Below are 20,228 nucleotides of genomic sequence, written 5' to 3'. Positions count from 1 at the left end.
CCCAAAGGTTTATGGCTGCAGCAACACAAGCCTTCCATCTGTCCCTATCCTGGGCAAGATCAATCCAATATTTTCCATCCTTACCAATTTCCTTTAGGTCCATCTCAACATTATCCCTCCATCTGCATCTCGGCCATCCTACTGGTCTCTTACCATCAGGTTTCTCAACAAGAATCCTGTAAAATCTTGTTCCCTCTCCCATTCGTGCCACATGGCCTATCCATCTAAGTCTTCATGATTTAATCATTCTAATAATATTTGGATTTGATTTGATTTGAATTTAAAATTTTGGGTGCGTCAGCACTAAGGCTATTTTGCACCCATCACATTATACGGAGTCCAGACCCTTATCGTTAAACATAACAACTAACTTTGCATAACTAAAATCATAAAATCTTCTGACTTTCGTTAAAAGCTTAGGCTGTAAAGGAGCACTCACCCCAAATATGGACAAAACACACGACAACACAAACAAAATTATACTGGCTATGGGGCCAGTCGCCAGAGCCTCATTAGTCTGCAGTCCAGGGTGTACTATGTGGAAGTGAGGTTGACTATTGGGTGCACTACGTGGAAGGAGCACCCCTTACATCCCTAATAATATTTGGAGATGAATACAAATTATGCATTTCTAAATTATGCAGAGGATATATGGTAATTAGATGAAATTCATGAACGGACACTCCCAAAGATCACACATGTCAAAGCAAGAACTTAAACCCAGAACCTTGAGTGACGAGAGACACTGTCAACATCAACAAATTCTGAAGAAAGAAAACAGAAATTTGTGATGAAAGAAAACTCATTTCAGCCAAGACAAGCTGAACATAAAGGGATGGCAGAAACACGTGTCCCCCCCCCCCCCTGCAATGTTAAACCAAGTGAATTGTATGAAAGCTTTCACTTACTCAAAAACCCTTTCAACACCACTCTCAATTTCTAGCAGGCAGTAAAATTAGCAACACTGTATCAACCAAAGGTAGAAAGGCCATTATTGCCAATGACTGCTAACAATACTTCCAGGGTCGTAAGCTTGGATTTTATTATTTTCTTTAAAAAAAAGTGGGAAGTAAATACACAATACACTTGCATACAAAGAAATGGACTCACCTTACACTTCTGACATAAAATGTTTTTCAGAAAGAAAAAAAAAAGGCATTAAAAGAAGTATGTTGTTTGAAAGATCATCTAATAATGCTTAAAGTGAACCTAAATTTTAGGGATGGGACCGATTAATCGGTACTCTATCGGTATCGGCCGATATAGGCATATCGGTGTATCGGTTTATCGGTAAAATTACCGATTATTTTACCGATCCGATATATCGATAAATATCTTATAATTTAGTGCAAAATTCTGCCATTTGTTGTAATTTTTATGGATAAACTCGATGCCTATTTTTTAGAAAAGTAATTGTCTAAATATTATACTTATTTTGCACTGCAGTCACCTCGAAACACACATTTATGAAGGAGATCAATGAACATTTCAGGTTCTTCATGTACCATTTCTAATTTTATATCGGATCGGTAGAATATCGGTTATCGGTATCGGTAAATTTTATATCGGTACTTTATAGGTATCGGCCAAAATTTCATATCGGCCCATCCCTACTAAATTTATTAAGATTGCTTTATTCTTATACAGGATTACTAAGACCATGAAAAAATTCGAGCATAACTCCCGGTTTTCAAGGTGAACTTTCAAAAAATTCAAGGCAAAAAATTTAAGGGTACATGCTATAGTTTCCTCTATTTCAACCTTACTCATTAAACCCCCCCCCCCAAAATAAACATACACACATATATATTAACAATACAAAGGTCTCTTGTGGTTCCAATGGGCCAAAAAGATCTAATTTAATTCAACGAAAGATAAACTTTGTGGTTCGTTAAGTAACCAGAGTCCCTGCAGAAGAAGTTCTGTGGCTCACCCAACCTCTCATCAACGTGTACCTGGGGGTTAAGGTGGAAGGAGCATAGTGCTGATCACATCACCCCCAGTATGGCCGAGATCGAGAATGTATTAAGCTCTATCCTCCACACTTTCTGTATTCCTGAATGGCATGGTGCAATGTACAGTCACTGGCAATAAAGATGGGACACCTAGATCCTGAAATACTCGTTTGCCTGCAAGCCGTTGTGTGTTGCCTAAATCTATGGGGCTTGTAGAAGTTGCCACTGAAAATTTGCTATTAAAATCCGCTTATCGCCGTAGAGTTGGGCAACACACCTTACGTCTTGCAGGGAAGCTACTATTTCAGGATCTATATATCCCATTTATATGGCCGGTGACTGTACAGGGGATTATAGCCTAAAGTATACTGAACAAAACGAGGTATCAGTTAGAACAAGAAAAAAAGGGAAAGTAACTACTTTTTTATGCGAAATTTGAAATGTAGGCGAAGTCTTCGTCTCACCCTTCTGAATCCCTACCTAATAAGTCATTGTCAATTTCAGTCAGTGACAGACTGGGTCTTCTTGGAAGAAAAAGATGCTTGTGACACCGGTGTCATGGCCCGACCTTTAAGGGTTAATGTATTGTAAAAGGTGACTTTGTAACATAATATGGTGAAATATAGTAGAAATCAGAAGAAACTAAACATTACCATCACTGTAATATTTAATTTTCTCCAGATTTATGGAAAGCTACCATTATTAGGTAAGAAAAATTACATTAAAAAAGTTTTATTAATTAAAAAGAAAAAGCCATCTCATTGGAAAGTCCTCCAAAATGAAAAAAAAAGCACAAATTCCAGTCACAACACAATTTGTGATTTAAAAAAATTGACAAATAACAGATCAAAAAGAAAACTTTTCCTGGCATTACTGTTTTTCAACCTCAAGCTTATTTCGTTGACTTTAACATGATTTTCAGGTTAGTGGAAACCCTGAAAAACAATCATAAAACTCAATGAAACCATTGTACTGTAGGTAAGAATAAAGAAATACCTCAAAAGGCATAAAAGTTTGATCAGTGTTGGCAGCTTCATCTGGTCTGGCATCTATTTTCTTCTGCAGAAAGAAGCTAGCAAACTGGGCAGCAACCTTTTCTTTCTTCTTCTTTTCATCTTCTTCCACTTTCTTCTTTTCTTCCTCCTTTTTCAGCCTCTCTTCTTCCTTTTTCTTTTTCTCCTCTTCCTTCTTTTTCTTTTCTTCATCTTTCTTACGCCTTTCCTCTTCTTTAAGTTCCTTCTCCTTCAACTTCATACTGAAACATGCAAAAATCTCATCAAAAGACATATTTTTAGAAAATAAAGATGTTATTTCACACACAATCAAAATCAGAACACAAAAAACAACCTGACAAAAAGCATTCAAAGACTTCTCAATTAATTAATAATTACAGATAAAGCTAGTTAATTATCAGCCAACGGTGGTAGCGATGCCATTCAGCAACAAGTTCTGGCTATATGAAGCATCCAGGGACTTCGAAGAAAAATTTTGGTCATATATCACCCATACCAGAAACCCACATTTAAGTATCATTTTGACTGTATTAGATCTTCTTAGATCTTGCAATACATTTCTCCTTTTCACTATTGTTATTAAATGTAAATTCTATATTCAAACGTCATACTCCTAGTGTAAAAATGACATCATTCATCTTTCTTGTTAATTATCTTCATTATGATCTTCTTGTTTATGTAACAGTGTACAATGTTGAACACTGTAATTGGGCACCTGTTGTTCCAAAAAATAAAAAAAAACAGACATCAGATAAAATAGGTACATTTTGAATATGAAATACTCTTGAATGTAGGCTAGTGAAAGGTAAATTGATAAAGTGGGTGGTATGGATAGTAGATTGGACAGATTAACTGGTATTCTATAGGTGTTGGCCAATATCGGCATATTGATTATAATTATCAGTAATCTTACAAATTCAATATATCTACAATAAACATGTAATTTTAGTGCACAACAAAGAAGAAAATGTATAAAACATCACTCACTCCAATTCTGCCTGCTTCTTTTTCAACTTCTCCTCTTTCATCTTTTCCCTTTCTTCCTTCTCCTTCTTCTTCTGTTCTTCTTTCTCTTTTCTTTGCCTTTCCCTCTCAGCCTTCTCCTTAGCTCTCATTTTCTCACGTTCCTGCAAAATAATGAACCATAATCAATTATCACTTAAAAATTAAAGCACTTGCTTTGCAACAGACACAATTTTTTAACGGTACTTCTTTTTTTGTACATGAGACCGCATGTAGCAAAATAGTCTTTACATCACATGTGAAATTATTCAATTCACTTTGGTTTAATGGGACTGAAGATATCTTGAATAAATTATCCCTTTCTCTTATTATTCTTGTAAGTGTGCCTGTACTGAGATGGAATGTGAACACTGTGCTTCCTGTGTAAGCCCCACCATTAAGCTGTTTGTACACGATCAAATGAATCACGAACAAGTCGTTGAATGTCATGTTTACTGTCCAGGAATTTTTGAACAGGAATGATTCTAATGAAAGCCTTTCGTGACAGACTGTTGACAAATCAGAGCACATGTTATTGAAATCAATTATCAAAAAGCAGCATCGAGGTACAGAATGCTACTTATTAATTATATTCTGTGGTGAAGAGAGAGCGACGCGATAACACGTTTTTGTGACTTGCAAGAAAGGAAAGAAGGAGCGGTGAAACATTCTCGTTGGTATTTATTTAATCACAATTATACAACAAAGAATGATGAGCATTTGTACAGCAGTGAGTAATGTGGTAATAAAATATACTTGTTTGATTGATTGGTAAACAAGGAAATGAACATTAAAGTAATACCCAGTGAGAACTTAGACAGTGACCACAGGTTACTAGTAGGATATATGAGGGGATTGAAAATAAAAGATAGAGGGGAGGAACAAGAGAGAACGATAAGTGTGGAAATTGAAGGATAAGATGATACAAGAGAAATATCAAGAAATATTGCATACTAAAGTGCCAAGAGATTAACCCAAAGGAATAGAAACAGAATGGATAAGATTTAAAACAGAATTAGCAGAGACAGCCGAAAAGCTATGTGGAAGGACAAGCAACAAAAGAAAGAAGATAGAAACACCATGGTGGAATGAAAGAACTCAAGATACATGAAAAACAAAACTGACTCATTTAGAAAATGGCTTACAGTTAAATCACAAAATGCATGAGAAGAGTACATGGAAAAGAAGAAAGGGGCAAGAACAGTAGTAAGGAGGAAAGAAGAAAGTGGATGGAAGAATGGGCCAAAGTGCTAGAAGATGATGTAGATGGGAACAAGAAAGTATTGTATGGATTACTGAGAGAAAGGAGAAGAGAAAGAGGAGACAGTTGTAAGCCAAGGGATGAAGACTGAAAAATTTTACTAAAATACGAGGCACATGTAAAAAAAAAAAAAAAAAAAAAAAAGGGCCGATAACTTTTTACTTGGGACTGGCAACACTGACGAAGCTGTGCATGAACGAAAGCATGCTTTAGTATCCTGTGCCTGCAAGGAAGTTGAAATGGCTGCTGTAAAAGAAAATCCCGCCAAATGCGAGTTGAGGTTGGTGATTAGATTTCTCAACGCAAAAGGACTGAGTGCAGCTGACATTCATCAGGAATTGTGTGCGAGGTGGAACTGTGTGCGAGGTGGATGCCCAAAATGTTGACAAACACTCACAAAGATGAAAGAATGAAATAAATCAGCATGTGATTTTTTTGCCTGCTGGGAGAAGGATGGGGATGACTTGTTTTCTCACATAGTGACTGGAGAAGAAACCTGGATATCGTACGTCACTGGTGAGTCGAAGCAGCAATCCATGCAATGGTGTCACTCTGGTTCACCGAAACCGAAGAAATTCAATCAAACACCATCACATCGCAAAATCATGGCAACTGTATTTTGGGACCAAAAATGTGTAATCCTCGTAGAATTCCTGGAACAGGGACGAACCATCACAGCAAATGTGTATTGCCAAACACTGTCTAATCTGCGACGTTCCATCCAAAACCGGCGAAGAGGAATGCTACGGTCTGGAATTCTGCTTATTCATGACAACGCCCGCCCACACACAGTTGACCGTACTGTTGCGACAATTCAAAAATTCCGATGGGAACATTTTAATCACCCACCATACAGTCCCGTTCTTGCCCCAAGAGATTACTCTCTGTTCCTTCATCTCAAAAAGTGGCTTGCTTCACAACATTTCGATGATAGTGAAGTTCTCAAGACATCAGTTCTCGACTGGCTGAGATCCCAGGCGGCAGATTTCTATGCAGAGGGTCTACGTAAACTTTTTCCACAGTACCAAAAATGCTTGGAGCGTCATGGTGAGCATGTAGAAAAATAGCCAGGGTATGCACTTGTATAGCATCAAAATAAAAATTTTCTCACTTGATTTTATTTTCTGTAATAGCCAATCGGCCCTTTCTTTTGACATGCCCCTCGTATGTAACCAAAAAATATAAAATTCCTTTTCACATAGAATTCTGATACCGTGCCCTTGTATCAACTATACTGAGCTGTGAAAGGTTCTGCTGAAAGTGGTTGACAACTATCGTTATCCCAATATCATATTTGACTTGTGAGTTTTCGTTCTTTAAGTCCATTTATGCACAAATATAATTATCATGACTCGACCCACAGTTTAAAGAGGGACCCGTGCCACAATGTGCCTCCAATGTAGAATCCGGGATTACTTAATTACAAGGAGACAACGTTACCACCTCGTCATCCATATTTTTATATTTGTCCACAATCCTACACGTAATCGAACTATTGTTACTCTTTATGATTATGCCAGAACCTTATTTATCAATATTTAATTTCACATGTACATGCTAATTCATGCATAAAATCTTAAATACTGTAAAGGTATTGGGCTAAAGGGCATTGACTTATAAAAATACCGGGACATGGCTTCACGAAGGTTGAGAACAATTTCTCTAGTGTTTAGGTATTCCCTTTATTCAGGCTGGAAAGTCTAGTTTGATGTCAGTGCATATTATTTCTCAGTTTTCTCATGCACAACATGCCTTTCCCAAGTTTCAATAACTTGCACAAATTTTACAAAGCGATTTACATCTAACAGTGTCTCTTGTTACATTTTTTTCGGGTGACTAATAAACTGATTAATGCAATTATATTGGTACCATCATGCGAACTGAGCAAAGAAACAAGTGTCCCTTGCACCTTTTCTCTTCGGTGTGAAACTCACATATAGCGTCTCTCTCCGGTGTGAGTTGTAGTTTTCATAGTAATGCAAAAGTTTAATGACTAAAAAACAATATTATGCTTTAGAAAAATATTCTTGAATATTCCCTCCAATTTCTCTTAACCTGATGAAATGATTTGTTGTTACCCTACAGAAAAATCGGATGTATTGTAGTCTTCTTGTGTAACCTAGATGACAGAAGGGAATTTTTAGCATCACATTACACCCCATTTCATTTTTCTGCCAATCGTCTTTCATGGTGTATGACCTTGAGCAGGTGGCATAGTCTAAACTTTAGTTTCCTGGTTTCTTGTGCACATTATGTCAAGGTTCTTGGAATGTATCATCCCTCCTTCCTTCTAACTTCTTTAGCAATTGTGAAGGTTACAAGTGCACATAGGAGGAAAGTATTTGGTAACAAGGGATATATAAATTCTCATTTGTTTGGTTCAGTTTGAGACAAAAATTGTCAGCTAAACACGACTGAAGCAATTCTGCTGATTCATCACTCTCCAGCTACCAGTTCAAAGTTACGCATTGTATGTAATAAAAAATAATATATATATATATATATATATATATATATATATATATATATATATATATATGGATAAAAGCAAGGAGGGCCAAAAGGGCTAAGTAAAAATCAAAGAAGGTAAAAGGAAACTCTCACCGGACAGTAGAAAAATTCAAAATTTTCGCTAATTTCATAGCATCATCGGTGTGAGAAGAAATAGACGGAACCGGAAGTTGGGGCACTGCAGAGTTGCCAGGTCCCCATCGAAGAAGAAGCGGTGCGTAGAACGAAAAAAAAACACTGTTTCGTCACCAGGCTCGTCGTAAACTGTGAGTGTGTAGGAAGAGTTGGGAGGGCGGGAGGGACGGGATGGTTTGGGGGGGAAGGTGGGTGAGGGATGGGCATTACTGGGTGGCCTTGTTCAGGCCAGGTGGAGTGGTTGCACTCATGGCCGATATATAGGCCCTCTCCCATCTTTTGCGAACAGAGGTGTTGGCTGGTTTGGGTAGGAGATGGATGATCGCTACCTGGAAGGTTGGTGTGGACGGCGACAGTGAAGTCCAGGTTGTGGGTGGAGGAGCGGTGGTTATTGATGCGAATGTTGAGGGCTGTTGATGTTTCCCCCAGGTAAAAATCACCACAGATGTTGCAGGTGAGGATGTAGATAAGGTTTGAGGCATGGCAGGTCCCTTTGGGATGAAGGGTAAATTTGCCAGTGGCCGTGTGCACCTGGAGGGTATGAGAAGTGATGAGGATGGGGCAGGTCTTGCACCTGGGGCGGTTGCATTTATGGGCAGGGGGGTGTTGGATGTGTGGTGAAGGAGTGTTGTGGACCAGGATGTTTTGGAGGTTGGGGGCGTTTGAAAACCACCCTGGGTTTGTCGGGAAATATGCTTTTGGTTTCAGGATCCCTGTGGAGAATTGGGAGGCAGCTCGCGATATTTGCAAATACCACTACCACCAAGAAACCTGCTGCCACCAACCCACCGGCACTCATCACCCAATATCATCTACACCTCAACAAAATCAGGCACACACTGCACTCTCTTCTCCCAATTCTCCACAGTGATCCTGAAACCAAAAGCATATTTCCCGACAAACCCAGGGTGGTTTTTAAACGCCCCCCCCCAACCTCCAAAACATCCTGGTCCACAACACTCCTTCACCACACATCCAACACCCCCCTGCCCACCGCTTCTTCTTCGATGGGGACCTGGCAACTCTGCAGTGCCCCAACTTCCGGTTCCGTCTATTTCTTCTCACACCGATGATGCTATGAAATTAGCGAAAATTTTGAATTTTTCTACTGTACGGTGAGCGTTTCCTTTTACCTTCTTTGATTTATATATATATATATATAAATATAAAATACAATATATTTTAACCATTTTTCTTACAAGTTCTATGCTTTCTGGTTTTACTGTGAAATCAGAAACCTAATGAGAGTAGCTTAATTCTTTCTTACCTGTCTCTCGTTCTCCTTCTGTTGCTTTTTCTTGCACTGCTCCAAAAACCTTTGCAACTGCTTGGGAGTCAACTTCTTGGGTTTCGGTGATGCAGTGCTTGATTTCGGAGTAGTGTTCTGTACAGGCGTGCTTGACGTTGAGGAGGTATGTAGTGCTGGGGAGTTGGAGTCGTCTGACAAACTTGACACATCGGAAATTGCAGGAGACACGCAACCTGAAGATGCTCCTTTATTATTCTGTTTTGGAGTGGAAGTTGCATCTTCCGCATTGCTCTTGTCTGGCGATTTTGATGCTTCTGCACTCGATTCTGCTTCATCTGCATCCACTTGGTTTTCTGAGCTCTCCGAATGCTTATTTCCAGGTTTGAAGACAGCAAGTTTGCTCTTCATGCGTTCCCTTATATCTGCAGAATCACCTTTAGTTGGTTTCTTCATTGGTGTGATTTTACTACGGAGATTGCCTTCTTTGACTTTGGGCTGCAAGTTTTGAGCATCTTTACTTTGGTTCTCAGATTCTCTTGTAACCTGAGTTTGACTGCAGTTCGTTTCTTGCATAGACGAGTCTATTGTTTTCTCTTCGCAGTCTATCTCAGCTAGTTTGCTCTTGTCTAGCGATACACTTTTGCTGGTACTTGGCTCGTCTTTACTTTTTGTATGTTGTGAATCACCCCCAGCTTCAGGTGTGCTCTTGTTTAGTGATATTTTTTTGCTGGTACTTGGCTCATCTTTATTTTTTATTTGTTGTGAATCACCCCCAGCTTCAGATAGTTTGCTCTTGTCTAGCAATACACTTTTGCTGGTACTTGGCTCATTTTTACTTTTTGTCTGTTGTGAGTCACCCCCAGCTTCAGGTTTGCTCTTATCTAGCGATACTCTTTTGCTGGTACTTGGCTCACCTTTACTCTTTGTCTGTTGTGAATCACCCCCAGCTTCAGGTTTGCTCTTATCTAGCGATACTCTTTTGCTGGTACTTGGCTCACCTTTACTCTTTGTCTGTTGTGAATCACCCCCAGCTTCAGGTTTGCTCATATCTAGCGATACTCTTTTGCTGGTACTTGGCTCATCTTTACTTTTTGTCTGTTGTGAATCACCCCTAGCTTCAGGTTTGCTCTTATCTAGCGACACTCTTTTGTCGGTACTTGGCTCATCTTTTGTTTGATGTGAGTCACCCCGAGCTTCAGCTAGTTTGCTCTTATCTAGCAATTTACTTTTGTTTGTACTTGACTCATCCTTACTTTTTGTTTCTTGTGAATCACATCCAGCTTCAGCTTTGCAGTCACTGTACAACGGCACGTCAGCTGGTTTCTCCTGCTCTTGCCCAAGTTTCTGTACTGCTTCATCGCCTTTATCATTACCCTCTACACTGTCTTTACTCGACGAAGCCTCCCCACTTTTCTTCCCCCTTTTCGCAGTGTCCAAACCCCCTTTCTTTCCCTTTTTACCACTCACCATCGGTGGAACACTTTTATTAACTTTCCTGAAAACTTCCTGATCATTACTCTCCTCAGAATCAATGACTATTACATCTGGAATAACCTTTTGGCTCTGGGACGCTTCACTTACAGTTTGGCTATCTCGCAAAACTTTCTTACTGTCACTGTCACTTTCCTTCACGGGTTCTGTAATAACAGATGCTCCTAGGTTCTCCTTCAAATCAAGCAACTGATCACACTTTTCTGATGATTCGCTGGTCCGAGGATACTTAATGACCACAATATCTTCATCAGCATCCTCTAACTTCCTTTTCTTCACAGGTTCACTATTTCTGGCACCAAGTGTTTGGAACGGAAGTAAAGCTGCGGATAATAGAAAAAGAGATAAAGTTTACTGATGCAGAAGAAGGTAAAGTTCCTAAGGGAAGAGAGAGATTACCATATTTGCCAGCATATAAGATGCACTTCTTTCCTTTAAAAATAGGTGTAAAAAAACAGGTATCTTATACGCCGATACTCAGTTTTTGGTTTCCTTCACATCTGGAAATTTTCTTTGTTCTGAGTTAGACGATTTCTTTCTTGCATTGTGTGAAGAAGATTATAATGTATTCTTTCCTATTTAGATTAGTTAAGTTATTTGTTGAAAGTATGCATATATATTACTTTATATTTGAAATAATGTAAATTAATCATACATTCAGAGATAAAAGCTTTTTCCTCAAAAATGTGTATGGTGTATCTTATACACCGGCAAATACGTTAATTGGTAATCTATAGATACCAGCGAATATGCACTAGTTGGAAAAATTATCCATAATTTTACCCATTTGATATTTTCATGCATAGCTTTTAATTTTGTGAAACAAGTCTAATAACTAGGCCATTTATAGAAGCTCATGTTGTAAAGATACACTCAGCACACACAAGGACAAAGATATTGATTGATTGAATTGTTTTAAGTCCACTTTATGCACAGAAAGGCTAATCGGGATTAGGCCTTCAGTTTAATGTGGGATCTGAACCACTGTGCCATTTGCTCCACAGGGTATCGACCCCGGGACCCCTTGGTTACAAGGCAAGGACATTACCACTGCACCACTGGCCTAAGGACAAAGACATGATAATACACTACCCCACAGATGATTGTACTGACAGTGGGTTCAAGAACCACATCTTCCTTAGCCTGCAATAATGCAGCCCAGAATGTGGCTTCCAATTTTCAAAAATTCATGCAAACATGATATTGATAACTGCCATACCAGTTTTTAGTTGACTTTTGCATTTGATGATTAAATTGTCAGTGTTGGTCCCTAAATACCAAACTCCAGATTCAAACCCAGACAACCGTAAATAGTAATATCAGAATTTTCTTAGGTTAGGTTAGGGTCCAAGGTATGACACTAGCAACCATTACTTCTTTAGATGAATGTACATACCTTGCCTAAGTTTCTTTGCTGGTGGTGATTTTAAAGCAGACTCCCTCTCTCCTGAAAGAGAAATTTTTTAATGTATACCAACCAGAAATCACCGGATCAAGGTGATATACATGTAAAACTATCATGTTAACTCATGCCTAGAATTAAACAGTAGAAATGACATATGAAGGTTGTAATCCTATGTTTTGCTACGTTCACTTGCTTCTTCACAGATTAAATTATTAAACAGGAGCACTTATACACTGAAGACTGCAGTGTTAAAAGTATAAAAGCAAATATCCATAGGAAGGTTAAAATAGTTGTAGTACTGTATGAGATATGAAGATCAAAATGTGTTGCTCTTATGGAAGTTTAGTTTGGTAGTGCCTCACATGATACCATCCTATGGACTTTTGAACTTTTAACACTGTAGTCTTGAATATGTAAGGGCTCCTGGTTCTTATTCAAAATATACAATTACAACTTTACGGAATAGTAACGTGAGTACCAGAGGCATATATTCCAGGCTATCTAGTCTACCTGCGAAGCTCAGGCTCAGAAGAGAAGAAAAAAATTGGTAGGAAAATGTGAATACAATTATTCATTTCAATAAGAATATGATGGTATTTCAGGAGTTGGCAATGTTGCTCGCTTTCTTTGAAATCCGCAAGGGACTGCGTGAGTTGAGCTTGGCAGTCTTCCCAGCTATGGGGAATTTTGGAGCGAAACTATTAGAGGAAAGGGGAAAAGAGTGGCTATTATGACAAAGAAATTTCCTTCTGGGCCAAGAACATCACTTTCCAATGAACACTTGCAGATGGTACAACAAGAGGGTATTGACCTCTGAAACAACCAGAGTACATGACGAGAAGTTCTGGAGATTTGTTAGCTGACCGAAAATGGCTTCTGACTGCATCTAAAATAACCAAGTAGGGTAGTTCAAAGGGAAATCGCATCCAGGAATGTTGAAGAAAATTTGTTTCCTTAGTGCGCTGTTTTTTCCAAAGGCGGATCGTGCATGTATTGTGATGAGTGTGTGTGTGTATTGTGGTGAGTTAGTACATGAATTACAGATATTTTTGTGAATGGCATATGTGCTGTGTTGTGAACTAAAATGATTGGCATAATTAACGACCAATAGAAACATTTTATGAAAGCTTGACACTGAAATTTACCCAGAAGAGAAGAATGGAGTTCCTGTTCAAATGAAGTTTTAAGAGTAAGAAGTTTATTATATATTATTCTCGCATGTAGACCTACATAAATATTTCACAATATGGGCCCCATTTTTTATAAATAAGCCTGAAATTCTTTCCTTGGTTTATTTATAATCACAATGTCATTGCTTCATACTTTAACGTGCTTATATGTTAATAATAAACACTATCTAGTAGGCTATTTATTCAATCGTGCCAAGAAACTTATTCTACATTTCAGTCGCCGTTATCTTCTCATGATGTCACTCATGTTGCCAGAACATGTAATTGTTTTATCAATGTAAAGCCCATATGTCACATCTCCCCCTTTTACAAACATGATAATTAATTATACATCAGTTACATAGTCTTTCAAGAATTTTGGTTCCTTTATAAGTCTACCTGATCTAGTGTATATATTTCCATTACTTTCAGACTTGACATCAGAAGTAATATTAGGTACATTTGGATTAGTTACATTGTTTCATTATTTACATTTTCCTTGCTACAATGGTTTGACCTTGAGCTTTGATCTAGTTTACCATTGCCATAATTTTGATTTTTCTCATTATTTGTTTTCTGGTCTAACAATTGTTCGTTTGTTTTGTTTTCCTGAAGGTGAACATGATTTCTATGAACTACCTTACCATTCTGTTTCTGTACAATATATGATCTTTGACTGTTATCTACAGATAATATTTTCCGACTCCCAAATATTTCTATCAAAATTTCTGATCATTACACTATCACCTTATTTAAGAGGTTTTAATGATTTTAAGTTTCTATCATACGAACTTTTCTGCTCTACCTGATTCTTGTGTAATACATCTCTATAGTGGAACCACAAGCAAAAAAACCTGCGCAAAAGCACATCGTGCCGGCGGGTGCGGGAAAGGGCAGGGGGAAGCAAAATTCGCGCTGGCTCACGTCAGCGTTGCCAGGCCTATTGATTTCTCAGGAGAATTCCTTAATAAACTATTGCTATGGAACCTCCAACGGGCAGCTTAAAAACACATTTCCTGCTCATCTTACTTGAACATGGAGGGGAGATGTGGAGTGGAACTCCACTCAGCCATGAAAAGTGCTGTTTGAACTGTGAAATTATGTCAAACGCTACTCATATTGTGCTAGGACATTATTTTATTACTTTTACTACATTACTATTTTTAGATGGCTGTATTTTATCCCACCCTAAACTCTATTTTAGTTATTTTACGTCGCTGTATAATATGATGAGATAGCCCAAGTTTCGAACGCAGTATACGCTACTGGAGTACCATTTAATATATTATTTCTATTGTGTCCAAAGTTAAGAGTGAAGCTGAATAGTAACATAATAATAGCATACAACATACCGGTAACATTGCCTATGAATAGAAAACATAATTTTGATATGCACAGCACACAATGTTTCCAATATCCTGCAAACTTTTTGTTGGCATCATTGGAGCTGAAGAATTCGCACCAGAAGGTGATCAAACCCTTTCCTGGAACTATTAGCTTTCTTACATGAACTGATATAAGAGAAGTGTTTGCTCCTTGTTTATCTAAGGTAGTTAGTTCCCAAGAAATGAATCTGATCTCCTTATCATGGGAAACATCCAGTCCATGATTATGTCAAATGTTGGATATAATAAATTTGCAAAGTTCCTTCTTTCTTTTTTGTTAATAAATTTCATTTTTGTTTCGATAAGCTATTTGAAACTGGCCTTTACAGTTTAAAGTGGGATATGAACCACCGGGCATGTATGTTGCTTAAATCGTAACAAAACTCAAATTGAATAAGCCAGGTGAAATCAGTTTCCTTAACTTAATTCAGCAATGCATTAGGTGTTTTGTTCAAGAAAAGTTAATTTTAACTGTCCATGTAATTATACGAGTTTATTTCGTTACATAGCTAACGGTTCCATTTACGCAGATGTTGCATCCATTTTCGCTGGCAGACGAGCTCTCACTGCCCGGTGTAATAGCCACCACTCCACGAAAAACTTGGCCGTGAAAGGCAATGTATGTTGTATTTCCAAACTAGTACAGTTCGAAGCAACCATTCACACGCATAGTCTGCACACAGTAGATGATTTTCATGGAACAAACATGGCTTCCACTCTGTTCATTTTGATAAGTGAATTTCATGCATCACATGAAAATAGATTTAAGGAATACCATAACAAATTTCATAATTTTCACAAGATGGCTTTTAGGAACGAGCAATTGCCATAATGTGTTTAAGGCATTAATAAACTCATGAGATTTTCGGAACAGACCCACTGTGCAATAGCATGCTCCTGGAATCAAACTAAGGTCCCCTTGATTATAAGGTGACAGCATAAGACAATGTGATTATGAGATTCAATTTCTATGCTGTGTATATTGAGATTATACATAAACAGAACAGAAAATTGTCATTTAGCATGCATTAAACATTAATGAATGGCATTTACACAATTAGATAAAATGAAAAATGTTGTCACCAGGAAAAAAGAATATATCTCCACGTGACCACAATAAATTCAGATGCATTGAATAAATTACTAAAGAAATAAACAAAACAAATGTAAAAAGTAACTACTAGCCTGTGCATTTATTGAGAAATAAAATTCACAATGTTCCTCCTTTAATGTAGGGCCATGTTTACATCCAGTCAAAAGTACTGTTTTGTATATTTTAACCTTTAGATTCTCTGATATTAGACAAGAGTATAGAAATTGAATTATTTTAATTTGTTAATATTACTTCTAGGTACGAGAGTTTGAAAACCAAATCAGTGAAGAAACACAATGACAAGTAGTAACAATAAAAATGTAGTCTGACTACACAGTCAATTTGCAAGAATTAAACACTGTGAGCCTACATGCTTCAACACATCACAACTTCTGTTAGTGTTTGTTTGCAACACAAACCAGAAAAACAATGAGCAGAAATACACTTATAATTACTAGGGCTGAACCAATACCAATGTATCTGTTCAAATTTTAATCACCAATACTAACAGATACTTTGTGGAGTCCAGATGTTTTGCAGGGTCCACAAAAATTCCACACAACACTGATGCAAATCCTAAATATCATGGCACTATTCAAAATGCAAAATTTTCCTTATTTTTGCAACAGCATTATGGGAAGAAGTGGGTTTTGTGGTCAAACGAGTTTTGTTTTTTAAGTCCACTTCATGCACAGAAAAGCTAATTGGGACTGGACCTACAGTTTATAGTAAAATCGGAACCACTAAATGACTCCACAGGGTATTGAACCCGGTAACCCTTGATTACAAGGCAACGACGTTACTGTAATGCTACCAGGGAGGCCTCCTTGTGATCAAATGATTATGTCATTTGAAATTATGATTATTTTGAATGAAAACTGGCACATTGCTAGAATAAAATTTATGAATATTCTGAACTAATTTCAACTTTTACAATTTTCAAGTGCTGGTATAAGTGAGAATCAGTAAAATATCAACACTGATATTGCTGTCAGTTTAAAATGGTATTGACTAAGTCCTAATTGGATTGGATTGGATTGAGTTGGTGTTTTGAGTCCACTTTATGCACAGTAAGGCTAATCGGGACTGGACCTACAGTTTAAAGTGGGATCTGAACCACTATGTGCCTCCACCGGGTATCGAACCCCAAACCCCTTGATTACAAGGCGAGGACGCTACCACTGCGCCATCGGGGAGGCCCGACTAAGTCCTAATTAAAACAGTTCATTGGCATTAAAAATGTGCTTAAAACAGAATTGGGAGATTTTTCAAGTACCTTTCATCGAACTATCAATTCCTTTCATTGCTGTACAACAGTCTTTTTCCCTTGAATCGAGTTAGCTCCTACTTCTTTCCACAGATCACAGAAATAACCTGAAAAGATTGAAAAATAAAAATGAAATTACTAACATGCGAATCCACAAAACATTACAATTGTTAAGTCTTTGCACAGTCATCTTACAATCAACATCATTGAACTTTCTTTCAAAAAAGTAAAAGGTACCACTTTATTGATTGATTTGTTGTTTTAAGTCCACTTTATGCACAGAAAGGCTAATCGGGACTGGACCTACAGTTTAAAGTGGGATCCAAACCACTTGTGCCTCCACCGGGGAGGCCCAAGTACCACTTTAACACTGCAACATACTGTGAGGGAATATGAGATGTGGGAGTAATGGCCCCACACATTTCCAACCTTGACATTTATGGAGATAATGCGATCAGCAACAAACTCCGGTCACCTTTACCTCTCCTCCAGATTCCTTTATCACAGGGTGGATAAATTCCAGAGCTGGTCCATGCAGTAATAGTGCTGGAAAAATTCCCACCTCAAATCAGCCACCCTGGAATTGAAGCTTGCGTCCAATGTGGCAGTCCAATGAACTGCCGACTATACCACCATAACTCCATTCCTTCCATTACTTTGGTGACTAAATTCTTTGCTCTGCACATACATTTTTTCAATGCCTAAGGTTTGTTTGATTGAATATGTTTATTTTGCTTTTCTGAGACATTTGGCTAATCCCAACGATGCGAATCATATGATGAAATTAAAGTGGCACTCACGAAGGCAGGCACAAGACCTAAGAATACAATGAAATATAATATCAGCAACAAAGATAATTTCCAGTAATGTTAAAACTTAGCTGCAGGCCTTAAAAAAACATTTTTGCACTTGTATTTTTCCTATTTAACTTTGTTTTTCTGCCACATTTGGTTATTTATGAACACAAGGATGCGAATACCTGCATGGAACATTTAGCTAAAATTGATGGGAGGGACAATAACAAAGTTATATTCATACCCAGGTTGGTGCTCAAACCCAGAACCTCTATTGGCAGGACCATGAATCGGTTACTCAATGTACTTGGCCATCAAAGAGGTTTATTAAAAATGCTTGCTTTTTTCAGGAAGAATTAGTTATTGCATGTCATGTTATGACATATTTAGGGTGCCTAAACTTAACTTTTGTATAGCAATAGGGAGAGAATAAATGTGTTCCTTAATGTTCGACTGGACCTTTTTCCTACGCCAGCGAAGTCTTTTCCAAATTTTCCTCTCCTTACCAAAAAACACTAAGATATTCCACAATCTGAAACATTATATATGCTTAGAATTCCTCCTAGAGCATTCATCTGAATCTTCGTGTGGTTTGCTTTCACTGTTGTCTAGATATTCACAATAGTCTTGTGGCAACGTAAGCCCATTAAACGTTTGCACATAAGGACTTTATTTTTGGCAATTGTAACATATAAAAAAAAAAAAAAAACATAAATATTTCCTGAAATTGCTTATAAGTGTATAAAGCTGTGTGTTAAAGCTTGCATACTAAGTTGCGAAATGTAATGGACCGATTGATTTGGTTTATTTTACTTTGCTTTTCTTCCACTCTTGACTAATCATGAAGATGAGGATGAGTGATGGATGATATGATGAAGGGACACTCACAACAAACTACCATACCCAGGCTGGGATTTCAACCCAGGTCTGTGGTGTGCTAACCACTCCGAATGAAATGTAATATTTTATATATTTTTTAGCGATTCACACACTAGGCACATATTTTGTAACAAACATCAGTATTTTTTTGCAATGTGAGATAAACGTTTTCAATAACACACAAAATGTATCATTTTCTAATACAGTTATCACAATTTCTATACAAAGTGACAGGTGCATTACCAGTTGTTATTACAACATTATTTTGACACACATATTGAATCAGCAATTCTGCTACACGTGTTGAAAATTGGTCCAGGTCTAGAGGCCCAGACTGTCCACTCACGTAAGTTTTCTTCTTTGGGTTGTGTGAAATCGTTATTGTTCTCAGCCCATTTGTTTTGTAGATTTGTGAGTGGTATTTTGTACACATTGTGTGCTGTAATCTGTGTTCATGATACCAGTTTTCTCAACAATGGCACGTCACTTGACAGAAGAAGAAAATGATGAACTTTTGGAGAGAGACTTCAAAGATTCTGATGCTGATCCCGATTTTGTGCTTGCAAGTGATCATGGCACTGAAAGTGAAATGATCAGAGACAACTTTGAACTTCATGAAACAAGTCAGAAAAACAGCTTCTACTAGCGAACAACATTATGTTGCAGTTACAGGTAATCATAGCAGTTGCATGTCCAGAAGACAGAATTGCTCTTACTTTCTTTCTAAAGACAAAACACAAAATGGCACAAACATATTCCAGCCATCAATGTTGGCATGAGAAGTCACAATATTATAATCCATCTCGCTGGGGTACAGCTGGAAACAAAGGATGTCAAATCTCCCGTAGAACCTTGGGAATTATTTTCTGATGATATGATTGTTGCTGCGACAAATACTTACATAGATCATGCGAGACCACTGTACAAGAATGATCCAAATACGGTCAGGAATATAACAAAAGTGGAATTTAGACTGTTTGTTGTACATTGTTGGCGTTCATCATGGCGAATGAATAAATTTGGAAGAATTTTGGGATATGTGTGGGACAGGAACTGAACTTTTCCCTTAAACTACAAGGTGTACAACTTTGCTTCCGCCGTTTTTCCCAAAAAATATGACGCTGGAATGAAAAACATTGCTTATCCAGGCATTATTCAAAGTATTGTCCATCGCTGGCCACTACTTTCTCCCATCTTTCGGGCAGCGTACGAATGCCGCGTCTAAAAAATTGTTCATCTTTGGAGGCGATCCACGAATCAATCCACTTTTTGACTTATTCATAAGATCGGAAGTGTTGGTCAGCCAGTTCATGAGCCATTGATCTAAACAGGTGATAATCAGAGGGAGCGATGTCTGGAGAATAAAGCGGGTGGGGTAGGACGTCCCATCTTAATGTTTCCAAGTACGTTTTCGCCGCTTTGGCAACGTGGGGTCGTGCGTTGTCATGCTGAATCATACCCATGGCTTTCAGACGTTTTGAAATGGCTTGCTGTGTCACTCCCAATGATCGTGCCAATTCTTCTTGAGTTTGACGCTAGTCTTCACTCAGCAATGTCTCCAATTCTGCATCTTCGAAAACTTTCTGTCTTCCACCACTATGCCGGTCTTCGACATTAAA

General features: G+C 37.9%; 1 protein-coding gene across 2 annotated transcripts in view; it reads right to left on the bottom strand.

Annotated features, from left to right (window-relative positions):
* LOC145985015 (uncharacterized) overlaps positions 1-20,228 on the bottom strand; it is a 47,096-nt gene that overhangs the window by 19,150 nt on the left and 7,718 nt on the right. For both annotated transcript variants that reach the window (XM_083118507.1, XM_083118508.1), the window contains exons 2-6: positions 16,946-17,043; positions 12,014-12,064; positions 9,145-10,940; positions 3,956-4,095; positions 2,952-3,210 (exon numbers count right to left, since the gene is read on the bottom strand). In XM_083118507.1, coding sequence (XP_082974633.1) covers positions 2,952-3,210; positions 3,956-4,095; positions 9,145-10,940; positions 12,014-12,064; positions 16,946-16,973 — 2,274 coding nt within the window. In that variant the 5' untranslated portion in view covers positions 16,974-17,043. The remainder of the gene's footprint in view (positions 1-2,951; positions 3,211-3,955; positions 4,096-9,144; positions 10,941-12,013; positions 12,065-16,945; positions 17,044-20,228) is intronic.

The sequence above is a fragment of the Lepisma saccharinum genome, chromosome 3, assembly GCF_977018435.1.
Source record: "Lepisma saccharinum chromosome 3, izLepSacc3.1, whole genome shotgun sequence".
Lineage (NCBI taxonomy): Eukaryota > Metazoa > Arthropoda > Insecta > Zygentoma > Lepismatidae > Lepisma > Lepisma saccharinum.
The sequence above is the reverse complement of the archived record's forward strand: the minus strand, read 5'-3'. Positions and strand labels throughout refer to the sequence as shown.